Source organism: Chanodichthys erythropterus, chromosome 12 (assembly GCF_024489055.1).
Source record: "Chanodichthys erythropterus isolate Z2021 chromosome 12, ASM2448905v1, whole genome shotgun sequence".
Lineage (NCBI taxonomy): Eukaryota > Metazoa > Chordata > Actinopteri > Cypriniformes > Xenocyprididae > Chanodichthys > Chanodichthys erythropterus.
The window spans coordinates 38,204,909-38,232,389 of NC_090232.1; the positions used below are offsets into that span (position 1 = coordinate 38,204,909).

The 27,481-nt window shown below is 37.1% G+C and overlaps 1 protein-coding gene across 11 annotated transcripts in view; it reads left to right on the plus strand.

Moving 5' to 3' along the window:
• The first annotated feature begins 297 nt into the window (after positions 1 to 297).
• The window catches only part of mcf2la (mcf.2 cell line derived transforming sequence-like a), an 87,733-nt gene continuing 60,549 nt past the window's right edge, over positions 298 to 27,481 (plus strand). For 6 of the 11 annotated variants that reach the window (XM_067402938.1, XM_067402944.1, XM_067402947.1 and 3 more), the window contains exon 1: positions 12,087 to 12,337. In XM_067402938.1, the coding sequence (XP_067259039.1) occupies positions 12,211 to 12,337 (127 nt within the window). In that variant the 5' untranslated portion in view covers positions 12,087 to 12,210. Of the gene's footprint in view, positions 419 to 9,819; positions 10,051 to 10,945; positions 11,075 to 12,085; positions 12,338 to 26,653; positions 27,123 to 27,481 lie in introns of those variants that run through there. The other 5 variants (XM_067402940.1, XM_067402945.1, XM_067402942.1 and 2 more) reach the window with 5 other exon arrangements.

The following is a 27,481-nucleotide window of genomic DNA, read 5'->3' on the forward strand; positions in this document are numbered from 1 at the left end:
TTACGTGCTTTTCCATTCATTGCTGTCATGTAGTGACCCTAATATCACTCATATTTGCATACCTGTGTGTGTGTGCGCAAACTGTGCATGATGACTCTGCATGGCTGCTGCAGAGTGTGTGTATGTGTGTCAGTGTGTTGCTGTCTCATCCTTGCCGCTGTGCTGAGGCACCTCTCTCTCTCTTTTTCTCTCTCCAGCATCTCTTGCAGTGGCGACAGCGGCAGCAGCAGCGCTGGTTTGAGCAGCGAGACGGCTTCCTCTCTCCCCTCAGAATCCTTCTCTCCTGAGCAGCAGAGCTGCGTGTCTCCGCTGCTCCTGATTCTCTGCGTCCTGCTCATCATGATCCTGTGGGTGAAGATGGGAGAGGACTCTCTGGAGGAGCTCGTCAGACGACTCACTGTTATCGTACATAAAATCGGTAGGAGGAGCTGTGAGTGAGTGCGTGTGTAATCAGTGGTGTTACGAGAAAGGTATGGGAACTGTAGCTCAAGGTTGTTTGTCTTTGCTCTAGTATTTGCTGAGAACGTGTTGTATTGATTTTACCTCTGAATAAATGAATCTTTCCAAACTGAAACAACAACAGCTGTTACAATTAGATCTTTATTATGCTTAGTTGCTCAAAATCGTTGCTATTGATTGGCATTACTTTTATGATATGCCTTTTGAATTTGAATTTTGAAGTCTGAATGAAAACTTTTTCAACATTCCTAATTAGATTTTAGAATTTGAAATTTGTATTTGTGATTTTTAAAATGTGATTGTTTTAAAATTAGAAATTCTGAATTAGAATTTTTGACATTTGAACTAGACATTTTGAACGTAGCATTTAGTTGTTTTGAATTTACAGTAATATTGAATGCAGAAGAATGAGAAAATTGTGCCTTTTTTGTTTTTTTGTTTGTATGTTTTTTTAAAAAGAACAAGAATTCGGCTTTATTTTTAATCAATGAATGCCCCTTTCCACTGATTGTTCAACCACCGACTGAATCGTGCCTTCGTCAGTTCTTCCTCAGCTGCATGTAACAGAATAATAGTCATCTGCTGCTATAGTTGCACTTATTGTTATAGGGTTAGTTCACCCAAAAATGAAAATTCTGTCATTTATTACTCACGCTCATGCCGTTTCACACCCATAAGACCTTCGTTAATCTTCGGAACGCAAATTGAGATATTTTTGTTGAAATCCGATGGCTCAGTGAGGCCTGCACATTTCCTCTCTCAAGATCCATTAATGTACTTAAAACATGTTTAAATCAGTTCGTGTGAGTACAGTGGTTCAATATTAATATAAAGCGACGAGAATATTTTTGATGCGCCAAAAAAACTAAATTATGACTTATATAGTGATGGCCGATTTCAAAACACTCCTTCATGAAGCTTCAGGAGCGTTATGAATCAGTGTGTCGAATCAGCAGTTCGGAGCGCCAAAGTCAGGTGATTTCAGCAGTTTGGTGGTTTGACACATGATCCGAATCATGATTCGATATGCTGATTCATAACGCTCTGAATCTTCCTGAAGCAGTGTTTTGAAATTATCGTTATTTTTATTTTTTTTAATTTTTATTTTTTGGCGCACCAAAAAAATTCTCGTCGCTTTATAATATTAATATTGAACCACTGTACTCACATGATCTGATTTCAATTTGTTTTTAGTACCTTTATGGATCTTGAGAGAGGAAATGACATTGCTGGCTATGGAGGCCTCACTGAGTCATCGAATTTTAACAAAAATATCTTAATTTGTGATCTGAAGATCATCGAAAGTCTTACAGGTGTAAAACGGCACGAGGGTGAGTAATTAATGACAGAATTTTCATTTTTGGGTGAACTAACCCTTTAAAGTGTAAAAACACAAAATTAACCCAAATTCATGTTTTTTTGAAAAACAAAAAGGCATGGCATTCTCATTTTTCTGCTTTAAATAAAAATAAAAAATAAATAAACAAACGAATGCAACATAACAAACCCAAACCAACCTGGAGTGTAATGCACACTTTGAATATGAATTTTGAATTTAAATTTTAAAGGGGTCATGAACTGCGTTGTTTTATTGTTTTATAATGTTTCTTGGGGTGCACTTATAATGTTAGTATGCTTTTTATATAAAAATTTGTCATAATTTAGAAATAAAAGGCATTTTTCCTACCCTGATTTTAGCCCTCTGATTTGAACGCTCTTTTAAGGGGCGTGTCTCTGTGAGACTTCAGCGTAAACGTCCACTGCTGTGATTGGCTAACATCTTTGCATATGAAATTACTCTCTCTTTTAGCACGTTTTTACTATTACAGCTCTCAAGGTTAACTAATCATGAAAAGTGTTGCATTACATTTAGATCTATGGCATTATATTTAGATTGTGGCATGAATGATGATGAGCATGTAGCCGATCACTGACATATTGAGCACATGAAAGCAGTGATCTCATCATTACAGCTCAATTTCTGCACACTAACGAACACTTCCATCTTCACTAACAGTGCAAACATGATATAACTAAGAGATTTGTTGAATAAAACGGGAGTTTTGCACGTCAGTCACTGATAAACTCGCGCTGTTTGATTGACAGCTTCAATGATTGCAAAGGGAGCTTTCTTTGATCGCTTTCTTTATATAATTTAATCAGCGTTAAATAAGAGATTATTTTCATCTTTGTAAGAAAAACAACGCAAGTTGACGTTTAGTCACGGGTTTGAATAACTGGGCGGGGCTAAACAGGCAGTGATGAAGTAGGCGTTGATCTTCTTCTGCAGAGTCGGTGCTTGCTGCCCTTTGACGTCATAGATCCCCACTTTGAAAAACCGTTTGGTGGGTCTGGTGTCAATAAAAGCTTTTATTGGACTAACAAGGAAGTTTTCAGCTCTGAAACTTACAGGATATTCTTAAAGTATGATGACCTCTTATATATCAAAAGCTCAAGGAAAATTTGATTTCTCAGTTCATCACCCCTTCAAATTTGACTTAGAATTATGTTGTTTTTTTTTTTGTTTTTTTTTAATTGCAATTCAAATCCTGAACTGTAGATTATCTTTCTCTTGCTCTTTCTCATTTATGTGGTGGATAAGCCTATCTGTGTTTTTATGATGTCTTCTTCCTCTCATTCTCTGAGGAGTTATGTTTGTCCTATTTCCCTACATCTGAGCAGTCTGCCACTGGCAGTAAGTGGCTAAAAACACACACCGGCACAATGAAGCAGCAAACACACAAAGCATGCTAACACCCTTTCTCACATTCATGGTCTTTCAAAAATATTATATGTCTATAAATGGGTCATCCTTTAGTCAAGAGGTTTTGGCCTTTAGCGTTCTGGTGTTTAAAGATACATGTTACTGTTTACACTACGGTGAACTCACACTCAACCTGCTCGTATTCCCACACTCATTTATTTGCTGAAGCTCTGAGTTATCATTAGCTACAAGGTAGCATTCATTTATGCTTATTTATTAGATTTTTGTTTTGTTTTAAATAGAGTGAGCATGAGATTCCAGCTGTGGTCACAATGTTTTTAAAAGGAAAATCTAAAGAACTAGATTCCAACTATTGTGTGGACCAACCAGCTGGAAACATGTTTATGCAGTATTTTTGTGTTTTTATGGAAAGGGGATAGAATATATCATTAGTTGAGTATAAAAACAGTAGAAGTAAATGGAAAGCCCCCTCCATGATAAGAAAACAACCCAGTGTTGCGATATCAACATTTTGCAAAACCGAAATAAAATTAAACTGTAATTGATCCATTTACCCATGGATAAATGTTGAAATGCCGACTGGGAATATGCTTGTTTGTTCGTGACTGGCCGCGCTAGAAATTTTGTCTGCTATGTGTTGACCTATGTTTCTCACATGCGCCATTTTGTGCCTTAAAAACAGGTTAGTGTTTATTAGGTGTTTAAAACTCAGTCTAGACAAAGAGCTAATGCTGGTCCACAGCAGCTGTCTGCTCATATTCACAATTTCTCTCTCACACACTCACACATGACATAACTTCTGCACTCTAAATGTCACCTAAATGAACTTATCACATCTCCCAGCACAGTGACAGTTAGATTTTGAGGTGATCACAGATCTAAATTGTAATAATAAAGTATACTGACTAAATGTATTTTCATTTTTGAGCAAACGCTACGCATAGTTACACGCAGTTCAGTGACACAACTGAAGCACATGCATCTTTTTCTATTCAGAGCAACATATATTGTTAATAATATATTGGCTTGACAAAGCTGATCTATTTAGGTGTATTAAACTTCTAACAGTAATTCGCCCTAGAGCTTTCAAACTATGACCACCCGGTACAGACCCTTGGGATGTTCTGACTCGTTATGCTATAAACATGCAAAAACATGTTAGAAGCATGCTAGCAACATCCTAAATCAATTTGATAAAACATCCAAGGAATGTGCTAAGTTATGCTATCAACATGCTAGCAATAGCTGGATCTCGTTTTGAAGGCTGCGCCCTTCTGAGGTCGCATTTGCCAATGACATACATCATCAAGGATGTCTCATTTCAGAAAAGTAACCATTCGAAATTCCTGAGGGAAAAATTACTGTAATTTCTTTCCTACTTTGGAATATAATGGTTCTGAAATGAGACAGCCTCGATGTGGCCTCCGGAGATATAGCAAATGTGTAATAATAAAAAATAAAAATACAGCAAATGTGTTAAAACATGCTAGCAACATGCTAAAACATGCTAGCATTGAACCAGGGATTGGTTTAAGCATGCTAGCAGCATACTAACAACATGCTAGAAACATGTTAGCAACATTAAAACATATTTGCTACATCAGGCAATGCCTAAACATGTGGTCTAATATGGTTTCTTAGTGATCTTATGAGGTTGGGTCTGAAAAGGGACAGAACTGGTTTGATATGGTTTCTTGAGGGTCTAATGGTCTGTTTGAGATTTTATTTAGGGTGCGTTCACACTTGTCATGTTTGGTTCGATTAAAACGAACCCTGGTGCGATTGCTTGGTTAGTGCGGTGCATTTCAACATATGTGAACGCTGCCATCCGAACCCTGGTGCGCACCAAACAAGCGGACCGAGACCGCTGAAAAGATGGGTCTCGGTCCGCTTCCAAACGAACTCTGGTGAGGTTCGAATGATATATGAACACAACACGGACCAAAGACATGTAACCGAACCAAAACAGGAAGACGAGACGCTAAAAAGGACAGAATCCTCACGCATGTCGGTTTTTCTTGTCATAGTCGCGAGTTTGCCCATCACAGGCATCAGACGCTCGTCTCCACGCAGCAGATCGTTTGTGTGTGTGACGGAGGGATTCCCGCCAGTGTTTTGACTACTTTACACATTTTATAAGCTCTTCGCGAGTTCCCAGCTGGCCAAAATACCATCATATGTAGGCTACGCACCGCTACGCACACACAACGAGCGCATTTACCTCAGAAAACAGCATTGTTTTGGATGTTCGGTAAGTTCCGTCTGAAAATAGGCGATACGTCATAAAATCCGACCAATCATGTTGTGAATGTATCCCTATGCCTGAAGGTTCGGTATCTTTTGGTTCAGTGATAAAATTGCCAATGTGAACGCTAACCGGACCAGGACTAAATGTTTTTTTTTTCTTCTTTGGTCCGGAACAAATGGACCAAACGAAGAACTACAACTGTGAACGCACCCCTCTGTCTATCTGTTAGTACCTTAAAATCTCAAGTTTTTAAAACTACACTTTCAGACCAGGCTTTGTCAAGCCAACATATCATCTGTCTAGTTCATGTTTTATAGTTCTGTAGATGTTTTAACAGTGACATTATTTTTGGATAGCTATAAAAAACTTTGATGTTCCAGCTCAGGTTAGCCACTAGTGGTTAACAATACTAATAGCCTTTAAATAGAAAACTTTGTGTTTTATGACATTGTATCATCATATAAACACTTTTACCTCTATTTAGCACAGATTATCTCTTTGTTTATTGGCTCTAAATACTGTACAGTGTCTGTGGGTTGCTGTGGTAACGGGTTCTGTTGTCTTTCAAGAGGAGGCTGTTTTCTTCTGTAGGGTTACTTCCACCGTGGTAATAGGATGAGAACTAGAGGGCTAAATTACATGCTGGGGAGGCCTTTGCCCAAACCTTGGCAGGCGGTTTCTCCCTCTCTCCTCTTTTCTCTGTGTTCTCTGAAGACATTGCCAAGGGTGAAACAGGGAGAGAATCAGAGCAAAGAGAGAAACAGAGAGTGACTGTGTGTGAGAGAAAACCTCTCTCAGATAACAAATAACTGTGACGTCATGTATGGTAGATATGAACTGCATATGTGTGTCAACTGTATGCGTTTCATTTGAAAATATAAGTGCTTCTTGAGCTAGGGCATTGCAAGGTCTAGCCAGGACATTACATATGCATATTCATAGTATTATGCATAATAATAGTTATATGATGAGATGATGTATTTATTTTGAACTCTTATCATCTAATTGCATATAGGAATTATAAAAAAAACACATAAAGGAGCATGCTACAGTAGTTGTAGTCTGCATTATTTAGTGTGTGTATTCCTGCATTCTGTCCTCTGCTCTATTTTGGGGAATGTATGTGACTGTAAGAGGTGCGCAGGTGTTCCACACTAACCCTAAAATGGCTTATCCTGCTCTTCATCTCTCTGCATCTGACTCCATCATACAAACATTAACTTCTATTTGATATTGTTTATTCCCTAACTCTATGATATTATGTATTCATTATTCATTATAAAGTTATTTAATAGGCTTATCAATGTTTTTCTCTAAATGTGGCTTCTATTGTTTTATAACCCTAACCCTATCAACCCCTTAAAGCAGTGGTCTCAAACTGCCGGCCCACGGGCCATTTACGGCCCGCCCTCCCCCTCTACCCCGCCCGCAACTGATCTCAAAAATAAAACATAATCCGGCCCGCAAAATTTTTATTATTATTCTTGTCTAGTTGCTACTTGTCTGATATGCAAAGAAAAAGTCACCGTTCTAAGGGGGCATTCACATATCGCGTCACATAAGCGGCCGAGCCGCATTCTCCTTCTTTCCAATGCGCTTTCGCTCCAGTGGCGTCTGTTGTTGCTATGCAACCATGAGCCACGCTCTCAACCGCGTCGCTTCTATTATGAATTACAGTAAAAGCACTTGACTTTAAGTCACGAGCATCGATTTACACCACCGAAACGCGTCCGATGCAGCCATTAAACGTTACCGATGCTCAAACGGCATCTTGGACAAATGCGCAGTCAGGTGTCTGTCAAGAAACAGAAGAGTGTACAAATGTATTCAGGGATTGTATTTGTTCAGTACAGTGTTGGTCAGTGCAAAAATTTAATGTTATTTAAGCTAACATAAAGTAAGGGAAAATACTTCCACTAAATATTAAAAACTAATAATGTTTGTAACAATGAGAGATTTTTATTTTTTGGAAAAATAAAGTTGATCGTTTTTTGTTTAATTCTGACCCCTCCACGCCACAAGTGTTGGTTTTGTTCCTAAATTACAAATTTTTTTTTCCATGCACCTTGTTGGATGTGAGAAGTTGCACCAGACTATTGCAATTAATAGTATATTAGTAGTATTTTATTAGTATATTAGTAGTATTATATTAGTAATATAATTATATTACACTCTGTAACAATGAGAGATATACTGCTGTTTACATTTAGTATGGTAAATAAAAAAATTAATAGTATAGGTATAAAGATATTTTAGTAGGCAAATTTGATGTAAATGAGAAATAATGCAAAGGAAAGTAAATTTTCTGAAATGTTGCGCTTTCTTGCGCTTGAATGTTAATATGGCCCTCCTATGAGGTGTCAATCACAGAAACGGCCCCCCGCCAATTTGAGTTTGAGAAACTGACGCTTCAAAAAGTTCATAAAGAAACTAATCCATATGAATTGAACAGTTTAGTCCAAATTTTCCAAAGAGACTCGATCACTTTATGTGATCAGTAGATTTAATTTAGGCTTTTATTCAGAAAACTAAACTGGTCAATACATATGGATTAGTTTTATGATCTTTTTGAACTTTTTGAAGCATCAAAATGTCAGTAGCATAGCTGTCAATAGAGGGACAGAAATCTCTCAGATTTCATCTATCTATCTATCTATCTATCTATCTATCTATCTATCTATCTATCTATCTATCTATCTATCTATCTATCTATCTATCTATCTATCTATCTATCTATCTATCTATCTATCTATCTATCTAATCAGTTTTGTCAAGTCCACACTCACCTACAGTATGCATCTTACTATCACAAACTAGTCAGTCAACTCTCATTCCTTGTACCACATTACAGAAGTAACTCTCAGATTTGGTATTTAAGAAAGTTTTTTTACTGAATGTTTGCTGAAGAACATTCAGTAACATTCCACTTATGATAGTGTAAAATGCATGTCTTATTGAATGATTCCTAAAAGGTTCAAATTCATTTAGAGGTTTTGTTTCTGTTAAGAAAAAGTTAGTCAATTTGGCCCCTAAGTGGCGCACAAGAATGCTGGAGATTAGAGTTTACTTATGATTGTGTGTGAGTGTGTGTGTGTGTGTGTGTGTGTGTGTAATTAGCAGAGCAGAAGGGGATTTGTGCTAAAACTCTCCCTCCCCTCTCCTCCACTCTTCTTCTCTCCTCTGCAAGAATAAGTACGCATGTTTATTGCGACAGCGTGCTTGAATGCCGGGCTTGTTTCCTTACAAACAGGAGGTCCAAAATGCGTCTGCATGCAGCCTCTCTCTGCGGGTCCCATCTGACAGAGGAAGCCCTCTGAGACTAGGACTGGGCTGCTGTAGTCTTCCCAGCATTCTCTTGGATCAGTTCGTCCTGGCTTGGGATTTAATTGCTCTTAGTTCAGACTCTTTTAGCATTGGTCTGGACCGAATGTGGATTTGGGCTGGCTCCGAGAGGTCAGGCCGAGCCGAGACTGGTTGAGACTGGTTTAGGTGCATGTAGGGACCAGTTTAGATGTCTCTGCACGAGTTTCTTCAGGAGGGCCAGGACGCCCCACAGCGGATGCTGTCCCGACTGACGCAGCTCCTCTACAACCTATCGGCTACAGTCTTACAGGGAGTCCCCTTCTCTCCTTTCACAACCTTCAGCCGCAAGAGCTCCTGGAGGGACTGGAACGGTGAGAGAACTGAATATCAGCTTGTGTATGTGTGGCGTAGCTGCTTTCAGATGGTTTTGCTGAGGAAACAGGATGGAAATTGCTGACTGACTCTTAGTTTGTGAGTCATTCAGTTTTAGGACACATCTTTGTGAAAGTTAAAGGAATAGTTCAGCCAAAAATGAAACTTCTGCTATTTACTCACCCTCATGTCAATCAAAACTCATAGGACTTTCTTTCTGTTGTGGAACTGCAGAATTTTGAAGAATGGACCAGTTGAACTTGTGCAGTTTCAGTGAATGAGAACTGAAGCACTGAAGCCTGAAAGCTCTCAATTGATTATAATTGCATAGAAAATAACCACTAACATATTCTTTAAAATATCTCCTTTTGAAAGAAAGAAAGTATGGATCGGCATAAGGATGTGTAAATGATGAACAGAACGGATGAACTATTTCTTGAACATATTGTGATCCTAAAAAGTCTGATGAAAAGAAATGTATGCATTTGAATTGTACATATTCTTTTTAGGGTCAACTTAAGTGAATATTTGTCCGTTTATTTGTGTGTGTGTGTGTGTGGGAGGTTGAAAGGTGGTTTCCTCGTGGGATTTCTCTCTCATCATTGAGATGCATGTGGATGGCCCATTGCCCAGATCACATTGACACACATCCTCTCTCTCTCTCTCTCTTGCTCAGACACTTTGTGCTAAAAGTTTTGTTTTCGCAGTAAACCAATGTGTCTCAGCACAGAGCTGAACTGGTATATTTAGGGAACACGCATGGCAAAAGAGACAGATAAATATTGGCAAATAGCGTATCATCTCAACTTCTCAAAAAGATAATCACACACATAACAACTCACTGAACAAGTGCATACAGTGGACAGACTAGGGAATAAAAAAACAAGGCACTGACAAGGACAATATATCTGTACTGGAGAGCAGATGTCTGACGTCTTGAAATGTGAGTAAATCTCTGATCTTAAGCTTCTCTGTGTCTGCTTCTCGCTCTTAACAAGATGCTGCTTAAGTCTGAGTGCGTTTGTGTGTGTATTTGCTCTTTGATGTTTGACTTTCTGTGTGTTTAATATGAAACGACTCCTTGCATCCTTGTGATGTTGTCACACTCTTGTTCCGTATCAGCACAATGCAGTCTATTTTGAACTTCATTATCTGTCATATTCAGACTCCTTATCTTTTTAGACTAATCTCAGACCAGCTTTAGCATAAAGTCTTCAAAGTCTTTTATTATTAGAATATGAAGTTTATACACACCATCTAGCACCAGATGTCCAATTTTCCAGTGATTGTGTTTTTTCTTTAAAGGCAAGCGTCACTATTGCTATTGCTTATCTGTGTTATTTTATTATTAAGACACTTTTTTTTTTATTTGAATTATTTTTTATATATATATATATATCCCAGTATCATTTTATTTAAAATTTTAGCACTTCTTTTGTTGTTGTTTTTTTAATAATTTTTTATGTCTATATAGTTTTTATTAATTTTTAATTCAGCTTTAGTTTTAATTATTTTAGTACATCAGGTTCAACTAAATAAAATGGGAAATGTTGCCCTGCAACTAGCTGAAATAAAATAAGTTTTTTATATATTTTTTTATTTTAGTTAACATTTTTTTTTTATGGTTTTGCTTTTTGTTAACTATATACTTAGAGTTTGAGACGTATTGGATATTTGCTCTACTTTTCTTTTTATAAATCATAGCCACGTGGAGTTTTCCAGCCTGCCGTATGTTGTAATGGTGTCTGGTAATGGTTAACCTCAGCTGCAGGTTTGAACGGTTTGCGTGAGGTCAAAGTATAACAGACAGCAGTTAGAGTTGTGAATTGGTGCTGGATCCATTTACACGCGTGTGTTTGTGTTTGCTGTGAGAAGTAAATCCAGATAGCCAGAAATGGAAACAGTGTGTTGTTTCCTCCACAGACCTGAGAGGACGAAAACCAGGTACTCGCAGGCCCCACGATTAGGTAAATGTGTTTGGTTAACCTCTGAGACCTCGAAGTGACCTCTGAAGCTATGAGAAGTACTCTGACATGCTGAAATTTTAATGTATAATTCTATGTACAAAAAAGTAATACCTTTAAAATAATCAAATAGCTCTAGAAATAAAAAATGAACATGACTAAATATGAAAATTGATCATGTGAAAAAACAAAAAAAAAAACAATGAAATGAATGGTAAAAAAATGCCAGAACTTATAGTAAAAATATAGTATAAAAATATAGTAGCAACATTTCCGGTTTTATCGATTTAAATTAAATTTGCTGAAAATTGTTTTCTACTTCCAAAAACTTACCAGTATTTGACTTTAAATGACATGAAATGTCCCATTAGATCTGTAACAGTTTCTCACCGTATAGAGTAAGGGAACTTTACCATTTTTACTGTATTTTTTAACAGATTTTTACAGTATGATTTTTAGAGAAAAAAAAAAGAGTCTTCTCAGATACTGTATTTCTTATGAGAAAAAAATCTCAAACTACCAAATCTATCCACATATTAATTTTATTATTTTTAAATATTTGTTTACAGTTCGTGTTCATTTGTCCATTTAAAGTTTTAAATTTGATCAGCTTATTTGTTCCCTTGAACTCAAATCCATGACCTAAACACCAAGCTTAACCAACTGAGCTACAGAAACTTTGTAAATTTTCCAATTTGTTTAAATGTTTTCAAATGACACATAACAAAAACTCCATTAAGTTTATTGAAAGAGCAACCAACACTATTCTTTTGTGCATTTATTTGAAAATCTGATTATAATGCAAATAGATGTGATATTGCCATTCAAATCACAGATGAGATAAGAGACAGATGGTGTGTTTGTGAACGAGTGAGTAGCTGCATGTGTGTGTAGAGTTTCTTTATTTTGGGGCGTTACCTGCGGTTGGCATGGGTGTGACTGAAAAACAGCGTCACGTCCCTGACTGCTGCACTCACACCTGAGAGAGAAAGATACAGCGTCTCAGAGAGGGAGAGAGAGACCATGATAATTCAGGGAGTGAATATTTGCAATGCGAGGACAGGCGTGACAGTAAAAGAGAGAATGACTGAGGAAGGTAAGAAAAGCAGGGTAGATTGAGACCAAGTGAAGGAGGTGAAATGATACTGATGGAGGAGACTGTGACGCACCTCCGACCCCCGGAGAACTGCAGGAGCTTGGTGAAGATCCCTGTAGAGGAAATGGAAAGTTTCTACAGGTTCATTGTTTCCTGCGATGGGCTGATCTGTAAGTTCCTCTTTTGTCATGTGCTGAGAATATGAGAAGTGTTTGTGTAGCACTTTGCTGTTTTTCCCAGCACTTGCATTATGATGCATGATGTTGTTGGCAGTGATGTATCATGGGAAGGGTGATAATGCATCTGCCATTTGAATATGTGTTAGTATCTGGTTGTGTGATGCAATGCTGTCAGGTTTAACAAGCTGAATGTATTTTAAAAATCTGCAGGGATCAAGCAGCCAACATTTCACCTACAGGAATATTTACCTAAAAATTCAAATTAATAATTTATTTACTTATCCTTAGGTGGTTTCATTCCAATTTGCTGCTACAATATGCAATAGATTTTTAACAAATTATTTTATAGTTTTTGCCATGATGCTCCATATTAACCAACCTGTGTCAGTATTATTTATATACTATAGTATTTATTACTGTTTTGAATGTGCTTTTATTTGTATATTTTAGATTGAACTTTTTTGTAATCTTATACTTTTGTCATTTTTAGCAGTTTTTGTTTTTAAAAAATAGATTTATTTTATTTTAGTTTTAGTCATTTTAATACTTGCCATTTAAGTTTTGAAGTTTAAGTTTTTTTTTATCTAATTATTTTATTTAAGTTATATTTTAATTAACAATTTTTTTATATAGTTTTAGATTTTATAGTTTTAGGGGCTGTCAAGCTCCAAAAAGGACAAAATAAACACAAAATAACATTAGTTAATACAGCTTAGTCCTGGTGCACATTCAAGCTCAAACCAGTGCGCAACGTTTTGCTACGGTTTGAACAACATGTTTCCTGGATACGGTGTGCAACGGGGTTTGAGAAACATTTTCTCTTGTTTGGTGGGTGTGTCAAAAATGTCAGCCCAATCAGCAGCAATATTTATTTAAACCACGCGGTATTAAAGAGACAGCTCGCACAATGGATCCAAGTAAAGTCATTTACAAATGTGTCTGCTGCAGCTCGGTATACGCAACAATTGGAGATATTAGAAGACATGTTTGTCGTAAGAGTTTTATAGTAAAAATATAGCATATCAATTCTTCAAAAAGGACACAAAGAATGGCCTTCTCAGCTGCCATAGTTGCAACTCTTGCGTCATCAGAACAGGGTGCTCAACGCACCAACGTTTCCGTTTAAAAAACATTTTGCAACGTTTTTTCGGGGCTGAATGCAGCCCTGACATAGTCACTGCCTCATTTGACCCTCCCCTAAAGCTCTCATTTGTTTCCAGAATTTTAAAATGAAATGTCACATGGTTACCACACATGTGACAACCAATGTCTTTTGATGGTAATGATGTTAACGCACCATTTTTCAATGATTGATAGTCGTTTCATGACTTTATTTGGAGCTCTACAGCCCCTGGTGACTATAAACTGTTGTTGAAAGGCAACAGTTCTTCTGGTGTCCAAAGATTTTTCAGTGTTGCACAAAAAAAAACATCAAGTGGGATGACATGATGGGGAGTAGCCTAAATTACTATTTTTTGATAACATGATAACATGAGCTGTTTAGTTTAGTTTACTAGCTAAGTTGTCCTTATCCATGGAAACATCTGACTTTCCATTTGTCATAAGATTCCAAACATTTGTAGACAGGATATTGTAATTAGATGCACCTGCTGGCATGTTTCTCTGTGGGTGTGGTTCTTCCAGCATGGGCTTCTCTCTGACTGTCTGTCTCTGTGCTGCTTGAGTGTTTTGCATAACCTTTGCTTTGGGATAACATCAAACAAGGAAAGGCTGAGCTCTCCTCTAACACACATGTTGCACTGAAGCGGTAAGAGGATACAAGAGCATGTCTTTATTTGTATATGGGGTTGGTGAGGTTTGCTCATAGTGTTATGAGGACACAGTTCAGAAGGCAGGGTTGGTCTTAAACTACTCAAGGTTTGCTCTACACTGTTTATTTTGGATCATCTTGCAAGGTTCATGAAGCCTCTGTCAATTAACCTAGTTGAAACAGAGTCAGCCATTTTGGCTCTGATCATCTGATCTGTGGCTGGAGATTTTTGCTGTTTAAGCCACTTAGGGTTGGATGAGCTGTATGCAAGTGCATTAATTTGTACTGCTGATCACCAGAGACGGAAGCTATGGTGTCATCTCTCATGGGAGCACAGGCAGTGCAGTAACAAACTGCCGATTAACACACTTTGTAGAGAGCTGCAGCTGTGCATATACTATAAAACAATAAATCCATGAGTGAATCATGCTAGAGTTGGTTTTGTAACATTTTTAGAAATGATCTGTGATACAGTAGGTGATCATTGCTAATTCACTATACATTATAGTGAATTTAATCAATGCATTGTTGCCATGTGATCTTCTCTCTTTGATTTTGCTGTCAGTGTTTGAGCCATCGGCCTTTTCCTCATATTTGTTTGCTTGGAGTAAACCAAGCCCTCGCTGAGTTCATACATATACTCAGCAATACTTTGTTTTGTTGAAACAGCCCGTGTTGTAGTGTATGTGTACTCAAGCAAATCTCTTATTGCGTGGGCTTTACTATTTTCAGAGACCAGAACTGACAGATGAAAAGCTGACTCAACAATGAGCATTAGAGCTTTGAACTATTTAGAGCATTAAGAAATTGGAGCATTCACTATGTAACGTTTTTCTGATTTTAATTTTATTTATACTATCTATCCATGCATCCATCCACTAACTCATCCACCCACCCATCCTTGCATGTTTGAGAATTCTGCAGAAATCTTCATGTACAGATTTTGTGTGGGACTACCGCCCCCATTATCTCCTTACGTCCATCCATCCATCCACCCATCCACGTATCCACCTACCCATCCATCCATCCATGCATCCACCCATCCATCCACCCACGCATCCTTGCATGTTTGAGAATTCTGCAGAAATCTTCATGTACAGATTTTGTGTGGGACTACCGCCCCCATTATCTCCTTACGTCCATCCATCCATCCACCCATCCACGTATCCACCTACCCATCCATCCATCCATGCATCCACCCACGCATCCTTGCATGTTTGAGAATTCTGCAGAAATCTTCATGTACAGTTTTTTTGTGGGACTACCGCCCCCATTATCTCCTTATGTCATTCATTTTTCATTTACTTTTTGACCGTCTCCCCTTTTGGCTTTACTGTCAGTATGTATTAGAGCCACTGGCCTCCATTTCCTCCTCATGGTTGCTACTCTTGCTGAGTTCATACTTGTTTGGAAGCCCGTGTGTGTGTGTGTGTGTGTGTGTGTGTGTGTGTGTGTGTGTGTGTGTGCAGGCTTTTATGATTTCCAGACATTCACAGATTGCTTGAATGTATTTAGAGGCATAAATGTTATTCAGTAATTTTAAAGGAAATAATTTAATTTAATTTTTCCTATCGTTATTGTTGTGCTGCATGATGTTTGTGTGCAGACTTGCATGTGGTTGATGAACCAACATTTTGCCATGATGAGCTGCTAGAATTATTTCTGCATTTGCTCTGGGATCTTCCTCTTGGGTGTGAGGTGTTAAAATTAGCCTATTATTTGAATACCAGTTTGATTTGGTTTGGAAAAGTGAAGTTAGTCTTAAATTATAGCTATTACAGTTGAATGGTATTAAGTGTCTCATTTTTTCTTTCACTTTTGTTTACACAAAAACGGCTTATTTTGCCATGATGTTTGATCTCTTGTGTATGGACTTGGGGACAATTTTTAAAAAAAAAACAACAACAACTTTGTTTTATTGTAATGCTGACCGATTTATATCAGTATTTCTTTTGATCCACCCAGTCTTTTTACATACCTAAACACTCTATAAATATTATTAATTGTGGGGCAATTTTTACCCATTTCTTACTCGTCTTGTTTTATGTGGAGATCTCTGTGTCTGGACTTATGTGGTGTTATTCTTAAATTTAATTATGCACATTTTTACATGTGAAATAAGACATTTACTTATTATTAAAGAGATTGTTCACCCAAGCAAATTGTCATCATTTACTGACTTTCGTCTGCAGGACACAAAAGAAGATATTTTGGACCCCATTGACTTTCATTGGAGACTAAAACACTGAGATTCTGTTTATAATATATTCTTTTGTGTTCCGCAGAAGAAAGCAAGTTATAAAGGTTTGGAATGAAAAGAAAGTAAATAATGACAATTTTAAATTTTTCCTTTAAGAAGCCATTTTCCTCATGGGATTCCTAAAGGTTTAGAAAAAGATGTATATTAACAGACAAGGCTTGCAACTTGCACGACATACCTTACAATATATCAGTGCCATTGTTTTCTCTCAAAATGCAACGTAAAGGCACATTTATAAGAGCTACTTAAATATCCTGATTGAACTAAAGCCTTCTCCTGGCTTAATGTAGACCCTGTCTGTGACACTGAGCCATAAGCACACACAATAATTGCTAAAGTCTTCCTTTTTGGTAAAACTGTATACATTTTAAAAAGCATATGCAGCCAACAGTAAGCATGGATAATTCAGACAGGGAATGCAGGACGAAGCAGAGGCCTAAACAGACTGTGTTTCTGTTACCGAGTCTGTGCTGATTAAATCTGGATGATAAGGGGGTGTGGTGACATGAATATCCCCCGAGTATAGCTAACCGCTACTGCTAACGGCTGACTAGACGTTCGTCTATCCCCCCACAGGACAGAGAACGTGACGACTGTCGACACTGATGTAGGTTAATGATGGGAGATTGTCCCACTGGCATGAGACACTTTCTATCTCCGGACATTATCAGGGAAAACGAGTGAAAAATGTAGACAAAAAAAGCGAAAACACAATCTCATTGGTAAACTATTTAGTATGTTATTCAAAGGAAATGCCTGATCTTATGACGGAGCATTTCATTGCTTTCTCCTCATCTTTGGGATTTTATTTTAATTATGAAAAGGAAATTCCCCCCTCTCTTTGTAGCTTCAGAGCCTGCAGAGGAAGTTCTTGCATCCTTGTTGTTGTTGTTGTTGTTTGTTGTTTTGTGATAAACCAGACATGTTGTCATAGTAATATCCTGTGGCGCTGTGGACGGTGTTGTATTCATGTCTCTGTGTGTTCCTGGGACTTACAACATGGTTGTTTTCTATGCAGGTGTTTGTCAGAAATCTACCTTTTGTCTTTTGGGCTAATTCAAGCTTGTTTCCTGTTCCATTATAGGCTTGGTGATCAAAAGAGCAAGCACAAAATAAAACTGGTTTATCACTTTTGCAATAAAAAGTATGGTAACACTTTACAATAAGGTTTCATTTGTTAAAGAGGACCTATTATGCCCTTTTTCAAAGTCTTGATTTTGTTTTTCATGCTTGAACACTTTTTTTCACATATTTTGCAATATTGCAGCACCTCTCTTCCCAGTCCATCAGTAACGCTCGGTTTAGTTCCTGTCTCTAAGAAGCCCCTCCTTCCAAAAAGCACATTTGTCGGCTGGACAAGTGTGTGTTGTCATTGGTCAACAGCTTCAAGTGTGTTTTGGAAATGTCACACCTCTTAAAGGGATAGTTCACCCAAAGGCTATCACAATCGGACATATATTTAAAAATATCCTTTCTCCTCAAAGCTTTATAATGGTTGTGAATGGGGGCCTCATTTTGAAGCAAAAATAAAATGCATCCATCTGTAATAAAAGCAATTCATATGGCTCCAGTGGGTTAATAAAGGCATTTTGAAGCGAAGCAATGCGTTTTGTATGTTTCTGCACATTTTATTTACTTACAATCCCTAAACTAACATTGTAAGGTTATGAATGTGTGCCAACAGGCACGTGAATCCAGTGGTTGTTTGTGATTTGAAACTCGTTTATCTCATGAATCTGATCTTTGTTGTATTCTCTGTGAACTGAGGATTGGATTGGTTGCTGTTTGATCTTTAGATGTGCTGTGACCAAACCCATGCAAATAGCCACTACAGACTGCATGAGATTGATCACATGACCAGCCATGTGTGTGTATATCTGACATTTGCCACCGGCATCATCTGAAAGGATGTTTTGAGCTGACATGAGTTGCACTTTCGTTCTCAAGTGATCTGAAAATTCCCGTTTTCTGGTAAATTTGCAGTCATATGCTCTCACCAGCATTTGGTTCCCTCAGGTCTGCTGATTGACTGTAATCAGGGATTGTTCCCTTTTTTTTCTAAAGCCTTCTGCCTTGTACTGCTTTAGTTTCAGGTGGAGTTGAGAAATCTGGCTATGGATTTATGGGGGTCCCTGTATTTCTACAGTAATACAAGAATTACAGGAAAACTATTATGAAAGACAATTTCCTCGTAAGATACAAAGAATCATGTGCTTTCCTAAAAGTGGTTCTCAGTAAAAATTCATCCCTCCCTTGTGACTCAAACAAACACGAGTTTGTTTGAAAAGAAGTTCTTAAACCCACATGCACCTGAAATACCACAACCTATAAAAACTAATGATCTAAGAGTCAGAAATCAGGTTACATGTAGAAAATTTTATAATAACAACAATAATAATATATTTATTATAAACAATGATGCCAATACCAATAATAATAATAATAATAGACGATAATAAACAATAATAAATAATAATAATACGTTTAAAACTAACACATTAAATTAGGGATGAACCGATATTATTTTTTGGGGCCGATACCGATTTTAACAAACAGTTATTGGCCATTCTGATATTTATCACTTGCTCTCTTATTTTTGCCATTAACTTTTGTCATTAAAATAGATAATGCTGATTTAAAACATGATCAAAACACTAAGTTATACTAGCTAGTTTATTGCTGCATCATCAAATAATTTGTAATGAACATGGATTGGATTCATTTAACATTCAGCAGGCCAACATAAACACAACAGAACAAAGATACATATGAAATAAACAGTGTTTTAGCTAAGTTTAAAGGGATAGTTCACCCAAAAATGAAAATTTGATGTTTATCTGCTTACCCCCAGGGCATCCAAGATGTAGGTGACTTTGTTTCTTCAGTAGAACACAAATGATGATTTTTAACTCCAACCGTTGCAGTCTGTCAGTCAAATAATGCTAGTGGATGGGAACTCAATAAATAAGAGTAAATAAAACTTGCTTAGACAAGTCCAAATTAAACCCTGTGGATCGTGACGACACATTGATGTCCTAAGACACAAACGATCGGTTTGTGCGAGAAACCGAACAGTATTTATATCATTTTTTTACCTCTAATACACCACTATGTCCAACTGCATTCATCACTCGATTCGCTTGGTCTGATCGCACTCTGACAACGGCAGTGATGTCTCGCGCATATACTTCAATGAGTGCGAGACATCACTGCCATTGTCAAAGCGCGATCAGACCTCACTAAGCAAATGCTGAATGCAGTTGGACATAGTGGTGTATTAGAGTTAAAAAATGATATAAATACTGCTCGGTTTATCGCACAAACCGATCGTTTCGTGTCTTAGGACATCAATGTGTCGTCACGAGCCGCAGGGTTTAATTTGGACTTGTCTATGCAAGTTTTATTTACTCTTGTAGTAGAAGTTCCCATCCACTAGCATTATTTGACTGACAGACGCAAACAGTTGGAGTTAAAAATCATCATTTGTGTTCTACTGAAGAAACAAAATCACCTACATCTTGGATGTGCTGGGGGTAAGCAGATAAACATCAAATTTTCATTTTTGGGTGAACTATCCCTTTAACAGTTTTAAGGTACAGAAAGTAAACAAATGTAAAGTAACTGCATATTCTTCATCTTCATCATAAATTAAATTGAGATGTATTTAAATTCTACTGTACAATAGAACGTAATATATTTCTGTCACAATTACTTCAAGTTAAACTGAACTTTTATTTTGATTGGATTGGATTGCCGTGAAGACCTTCGAGTTTGTGTGTTTATGATATGACGATAGATTTTCTCAAATGAAACGCTAAAATGCTCACGAAGTGACTCTGGAGATGAAGTTCATGCATTCATGTCCTCATATAATAATTAATTAAAAAAATACTGATCATGTCATGAATGTGGATGGAATACAGAATTTTACTTCAATATAGATACTATCATTTTAAAACTGTATGTTTTAAGGGACTGTATGTTAAAGGTTGAGCTTTTTTAACATACTTTATCCATTTAAAATGCCTCTTTTTTTAAAAAAGTGAAATTTGCACTTTATAATCCCTTTCATGTTCTTCATGTTTGCTATAAAAGAAACTGCTGGTTTTATAGAAGCTTGTAATTGTTTTCCAGTAAAATAATGTAGGATTATTGTTTATTAAAGTGGCTGATCACCTTTACAAGGGCAAATATAACGTCAGGCATCGTCAGACGCTTCCCTCCCTGTTCTGATCACTGGATTTGTTGGATACACATTACGTTACGTAATTTACACATCTATCTAATCTTAGCATATGAACTATGTTTCATTTTCTGCTGAATGGCTCAGAGAGACCAGAGTCTGCCAGAAACAGGATGTCTGACCGAAGACTCCTGTTTTTCTCATAACTGCTGCAGTGCTGTAAATTATGAAGGACGGCCATATGTATCCTGTCGTGCTATACTCTGCATTTATCTGAATCAATAGGCCTTGAGTCTATTTTTACTGCCGTCCGACTGTATGTTCAGCAGACTGTAGATTAGGGATGCTCATTTCGGTTAAATTTCTCGACCGACAACCGGCGCTCGTTATCTGATTATTAACCGTTAACTGATAAGATTATAATATTGTATAGCCTATATGATGATAATATGACATATATAGGCTATGACATTAAATAAAAAATACAATTGACGAGTGTCTGTGTCTTCCACGGGTTTATTTTAACATGCAAACAGCAGCATAGAACAGATAAACAACAGAACCTGGATTCACATTATCAAATTGTCACGCACCTGCAGCGTTTCTGACAACAGAAAAAAATAATTTAAATAAAAGGCATAAAATAAATAGGCCTACACTAAATATTTTTCACTTACATGTTTAACAAATTAAGATGACAAAACAAAAACACGGTGAATCCACTGAAGCTTTGAACAACCGGTATTTTAGACATTTTTTCCGTCAAATAAAAATAGCAGGCCTACCTCAAGGATTGTTATTGTTATGACCGCGGACGGTGTACGTATGCATACCGAACGCGTCTTTCCGCGCTCATGGGCAAAGGAGTTTCTTTGAAAGGCTCGCGCACGAGACTGAGCGGAATGCGGGAAATGAAGTATACCATGGCCCTAAATGGTAATGGACTGGCGCTCACGGTTCACATCGAGAGACATGGGAACGCGGGGGCACCGCGATGCGACCGCAAAAGGCACTTTCATTTTCGTGATCAAAGTGCATGCCACTGATAAGCTTTGTAAATGCAGTATTACAGTAGCTATACACATACCAATTAAACGCGCAGGTCTCCTCTCGTGCGTCCTCCCCACTGTGTCGCCGGTCGAGGCAATAATTTTCGTTTCGCTTTAGATATCTGTTTTATAGATGCCATCAATTCTTTTAACTCAACAGTCCATAAACTACAAATCCTCACGAAAACTTCAGTCAAGCCAGCTCGCGTGTCAATCTGAGAGATCAGCTTCTTACCTTAAAGTGTCAAATTTCTCGGTTTCTGAATGGACGGTTTTGCTTGATTGACAAACGCTAACGTCCGGCCACGATTTATATACCATCGACCTGTCCTAAAACGTTAGCACGCTTTGATCGATTGCTTGGAGATCGCGTGTTTCTCTGTTCGAGAGCGCATTTCCTCTTCTTCACATCTGCGACAAAACAGGTTTATTTAGTTTTATAACAATTATTTACGAACGAAAGCTCACAGAAACGTGAAAATCCTAAGCTAAAAGATGATATATTGTGACTGATTGAAGCAGCCCTTATCAAAACTGCGGGGGTCCTCCTGTCCCCCGTGCCAACAGCTCGCCTGACCCTTTCTATCGAAATGGTCAGTACTTCTTTTCGCTCACTTCATTTTGCTTGTTGCTTAGCGAAATATGTCTGGCACGTGTGAAACGCCCCGCGAGTTAACAAATAAGCATATATGTATATATAGCATATTTTTCTTTAACCATGCAGCAAAAAAACAACAAAAAAAAAACGTTAAACTGATAGTATTAATCGGTTAAAATTCTTACTTTCGGTTAACGGTTAAACGGTCAATGTGAGCATCCCTACTGTAGATAAGACATCAGATTTGCGGTTTCGCTCATCAGTTCAATTTCAGTTTAGTTGCAGATTATGTTATCAGTTTTCATTTTAAGTTGTTTAATTTTTAGTAATGTTTTGCGCTTTTGTAATTTTTATTAGTTTTTTTAAACGGTTTGATTTTTGTTTTGAAAAAAAAACAAACAAACAAAAAAAACAATGCCTTTTTATTTCCAGCCTAAATCATTACAATTATTTTATACTCGGTTATTTAACTTTGCTGTATCTAAGTAGATTTGCTGTTATTTGCACTGGAGCCCAGAGGATCTAGCTCACTGGCATAGTGTTACTGATAAGGCACAGAAAGGGACATTGTGTTTGTCTTTCTAAAAGTGAAGGCCAGCCTTTCTTAAATAATCTGTAGTGTGTGAGTGTCTCAGACGAGCGTGGAGTGGGTATATATAGACGGACACAAGATCTAAGAGGAGAGAGCCAGGGGATTTCCAGCAAGAGTGTCTAGAACTTGACCTGCATTTTAAAGTCCTCCTGTTGTTTGCGGCCTATGACCTTCAGGCAATGAGAGAGCCTTGAGATGAAGATTGCATATCACAAAGATCACAGTGAAAGTATACTTTCCTGGACAGCACCGACCCAGATACACCTTTCTGTAAACTTATCTGTGATATTGTCTGAAAATAACGTGTAGCGCATTAAAATGCATGACACGGTGTTGTCGTGTAAATAAACGCAATGCTCTAAGAATAGAGTACAAAAAACACACAATGGAGAATATATTTAATGAAGCTTTACTTTTCTAATATTGCCAGTCTTTGCTATTGTTCTGCAGTATAAAAAGCTCATTTTGATGTGTCTAAATCTATTTTGTTTCCATTGAACGCTTGTGCGCTCTCTCTCTCTTTCTTTCTTTCTCTCTCTCTCTCTCTCGCTCTCTCTCTCTCTCTCGCTCTCTCTCGCTGAAGCATTTTGAGATCCATCAAAGGCTTTGCAGAACTATAGAGCTGTTTAATTCACAGCAGTGGACTCTCTCTGCACAAACTCCAGCCACAAACAGGTGGTCGTGTGTGTGTGTGTCTGTCTCTCTCTTTCCCAGGCTATTTGTGAATACAGACTTACAGGGCCATTCAATGTGCTCTTATGGATTGCTTGCTGATTTCCCTGACACTATAAGGTTTCTCATATAAAAGATGTTGAACTGTGATTGAGGCACCCCTGCAGTTCCGTATATGAGAACACAGTGCAGAGTAAAATAAAAAACAAAACAAACAACAAAAAAAACAAATGGAACAAATATTTGAGTGGTAACACTTTACAATAAGGTTCTTTTTGTTAACATGAGTTAACATAAAGTAATAAACATGAATTATTAAAATCAATTGTATCTGTTAAAAATATGTAATGGACCTGAGTTAACATGAACTAGCAATGAACAGCTGTATTTGTGTTAAAGGAATAGTTTACCTAAAAAAGAAAATTTATCCCATGACTCACTCTCAAGCCATCCTATACAGTAGGTGTATATGACTTTCTTTCTTCAGATGAACACAATCAGAGTTATATTATAAAACATCCTGGCTCTTCCAAGCTTTATAATGGTAGTGAAGGGGTGTGAGATTTTGTAGCACAAAAAAGTGCATCCATCCATCATAAAAGTAATCCACACAGCTCCAGGTGGTTAAAGGGTTAGTTCACCCAAAAATGAAAATTATGTCATTAATGACTCACCCTCATGTCGTTCCAAACCCGTAAGACCTCCGTTCATCTTCAGAACACAGTTTAAGATATTTTAGATTTAGTCCGAGAGCTTTCTGTCCCTCCATTGGAAGTGTATGTATGGGATACTGTCCATGTCCAGAAAGGTAATAAAAACATCATCAAAGTAGTCCATGTGACATCAGTGGGTTAGTTAGAAGTTTTTGAAGCATCGAAAATACATTTTGGTCCAAAAATAACAAAAACTACGACTTTATTCAGCATTGTATTCTCTTCCGGAATCCTTTCCATTGAATCCTTTCATCTGTCGGCGTTGCACTTTTACGTCGTTGTTTTTGGCGATTAGGACATCCGCGACATGCACACTTACTCACCATTTTAAAAAATATAGCAATACCAAAATACAAACAATGTAGAATAGCTTGAATACGGAGTGCGTCTCGCTAGGGCGCAGCGGATAACACATCAACAGCGTCACTGCGGAGTCGTGAACCCGGATTGACAACAGACCCGGAAGAGAATACAATGCTGAATAAAGTCGTAGTTTTTGTTACTTTTTGGACCAAAATGTATTTTCGATGCTTCAAAAAATTCTAACTAACCCACTGATGTCACATGGACTACTTTGATGATGTTTTTATTACCTTTCTGGACATGGACAGTATACCGTACATACACTTCCAAAGGAGGGACAGAAAGCTCTCGGAATATATCTAAAATATCTTAAACTGTGTTCCGAAGATGAACGGAGGTCTTATGGGTGTGGAACGACATGAGGGTGAGTCATTAATAACATAATTTTCATTTTTGGGTGAACTAACCCTTTAATAAATGCGTTCTGAAGAAAAGCGATGGATATTTTTCTTACAAAAACCCATATTTAAAACTTTGTTGGAAGCTTAACTAGCTTCCGGCTGTACGCATCAGTTTGCAGCGTGAGTAACCCCTGACCTGACACATGAAGTAATGATGAATGCAGAAGCTCAGAGGACAGAGAAAAAACAAAACACTGATCACAAACTTTAAAACAAGAAATTTTTAAGAGAAATGTTGGATGATTTCGAAATAAGAGAAGAGCTTGAGTTTGTTGCCCAGCCCTATTTGTTTGGACCACGAAAGGCATCTAAGCTTACGATATATATATATATATATATATATATATATATATATATATATATATATATATATATATATATATATATATATATATATTATATATCGCTTTACGGATTATTTTGATGATGAATGGATGCACTTTTTTGGACTTCAAAATTGTGAGCATCGTTCACTACCATTATAAAGCCTGGAAGAGCAAGGATATTTTATAATATAACTCCAACTGTGTACGTCTGAAAGAAGATAGTCATATACACCTAGGATGGCTTGAGGGTGAGTAAATCATTGGGTAATTTTAATTTTTGGGTGAACTAACCCTTTAACTAATGTTAACAAATATTAATAAATATTATATCAAATGCATTGCTCATTTAAAGTTAATGTTAGTTAATGCATTAACAAATGTTAACTAATGCGACCATATTGTAAAATGTTACCAATATATTATGGTAACATTTTTGATAAATGACAAGATAACGTTAATTAACATAAAAAAAAATAAAAAGGGTTCATGTTGAATTGTAATAATGAACTAAAAGTTTACTATTTAAAAACTATTAAAAGGGGTAAATTCAAAGTGAAAAATAGGACTAGCTACTGCAATAATTCTAATAATGAACTTTCATGTAGTAATTTTCTATTTCAGTTTTATTACTATAATAATATCCTTTCTTTGTGTCTTACTGGCATGGATGGCAAACACAGTATTTAAAATAAGAGTAAAATAACAGGTAACACTTTACAATAAGGTTAATTTGTTAACATTCGTTAATGTATTAACTAACATGAACTAACCATGAGCAATACATTTGTTATAGTGTTTGTTAATCTTTGTTAACATTAGTTAATGAAAATACCGTTGTTCATTGTTTGTTCATGTTAGTTCACAGTGCATTAACTAATGTTAACAAGATTTTAATAATGTATTAGTAAATATTGAAATTAACAAAGATTAATAAATGCTGTAGAAGTGCAGTTCATTATTAGTTCGTTAACTAATGTAGTTAACTTATAACTAATGAACCGTATAATTAAGTGTAACCAAATAACAATAGTGCAAATTAAGTAAACAAGCAAAATACAACAAATAAAATAATTATATTAGACAAAAAAGAGTACAATACAATATTAAAAGGGATAAAGTAAAGCTGACTAAATATGCCAGTTACTGTAATAATAAACATATTGTATGTACAATATAGTAACTTTCTCTCTCATTCACTTTAATAGAGCAGAGTATCATCATAGATGTCCATAGAGTAATGTAGACAGCTGTGATTTGTGTGCTCCGCCCCTCAGTCCAGCCCTAGTATTTTGATTGGCTGTCTATTATTAATCCACAGAGTAACAGAGAAAACTGCTCTCATACCCCCATCCCTCTTTCTCCCTCTCTCCCTCAAACCTGTTAGCTGCAGGACGATTAGAGAGTGTGTGCGTATGTAAGAGCTTATCCTCTCCCCACACACACACACAGAGATCACTACAGAATTGCATTCTGGTTTGTTTTAGCCGTTGCCTTGGGGCTTTTCCTCCCTTTAACTCCACCGTCTGTTGCTTCCACCTGCACATTGTGTGTGTGTGTGTGTGGCAGAGCAGTGAGGGGTGTAACCTGATGCCGGTGAAGTTCGTGTGTCTGCCTGTCCGTGTGTGTTGGGAGATGAGGATATGTGAAGTGCGTTGACGGACAGTTTAGCCTCGGTAATGCCCAACTGCTTACGTGAGTCCTGCAGGAGGATGAAGCCCCAGAGATAGAGGCACCTGAGACAGGAGGGTGACCAGGAAAGGTGCACTCTGAGCAGGATGGAACTCAACCGAGTGTCCCTGCTCTGCCAGGACATTACCAGACTATGGCTGCAACTGAAAGTGTTGACAGGTAGGGGACTGAACTATTTTATAAGTAGAAATGGAGTAATATATTGAAGCAGGTCAGACGTGTCCTGTGTGAAGTGCTCTTTTGTTTTCGGGCTTGCTTTTTATGTTTGTGGTTAATTTATTTCAGTATGGTCAAGAAATGAACTTTAAGAGGGAGTTTAGTAACCTTTTGGGTTAAAACATCCCTGCAAGGCTGCCTTTATTTGATCAAAAATACAGAAAACAGTAAAATGGTGAACATTACAATTCAAAACAACAGTTTTCTATTGAGTAAATTTATATTTATCATTCTGTTCTTGTTTTATTTTTATACAGTGCCTTGATCTGAAAGTTATATGTTAAACTTTTCCACAATTCATT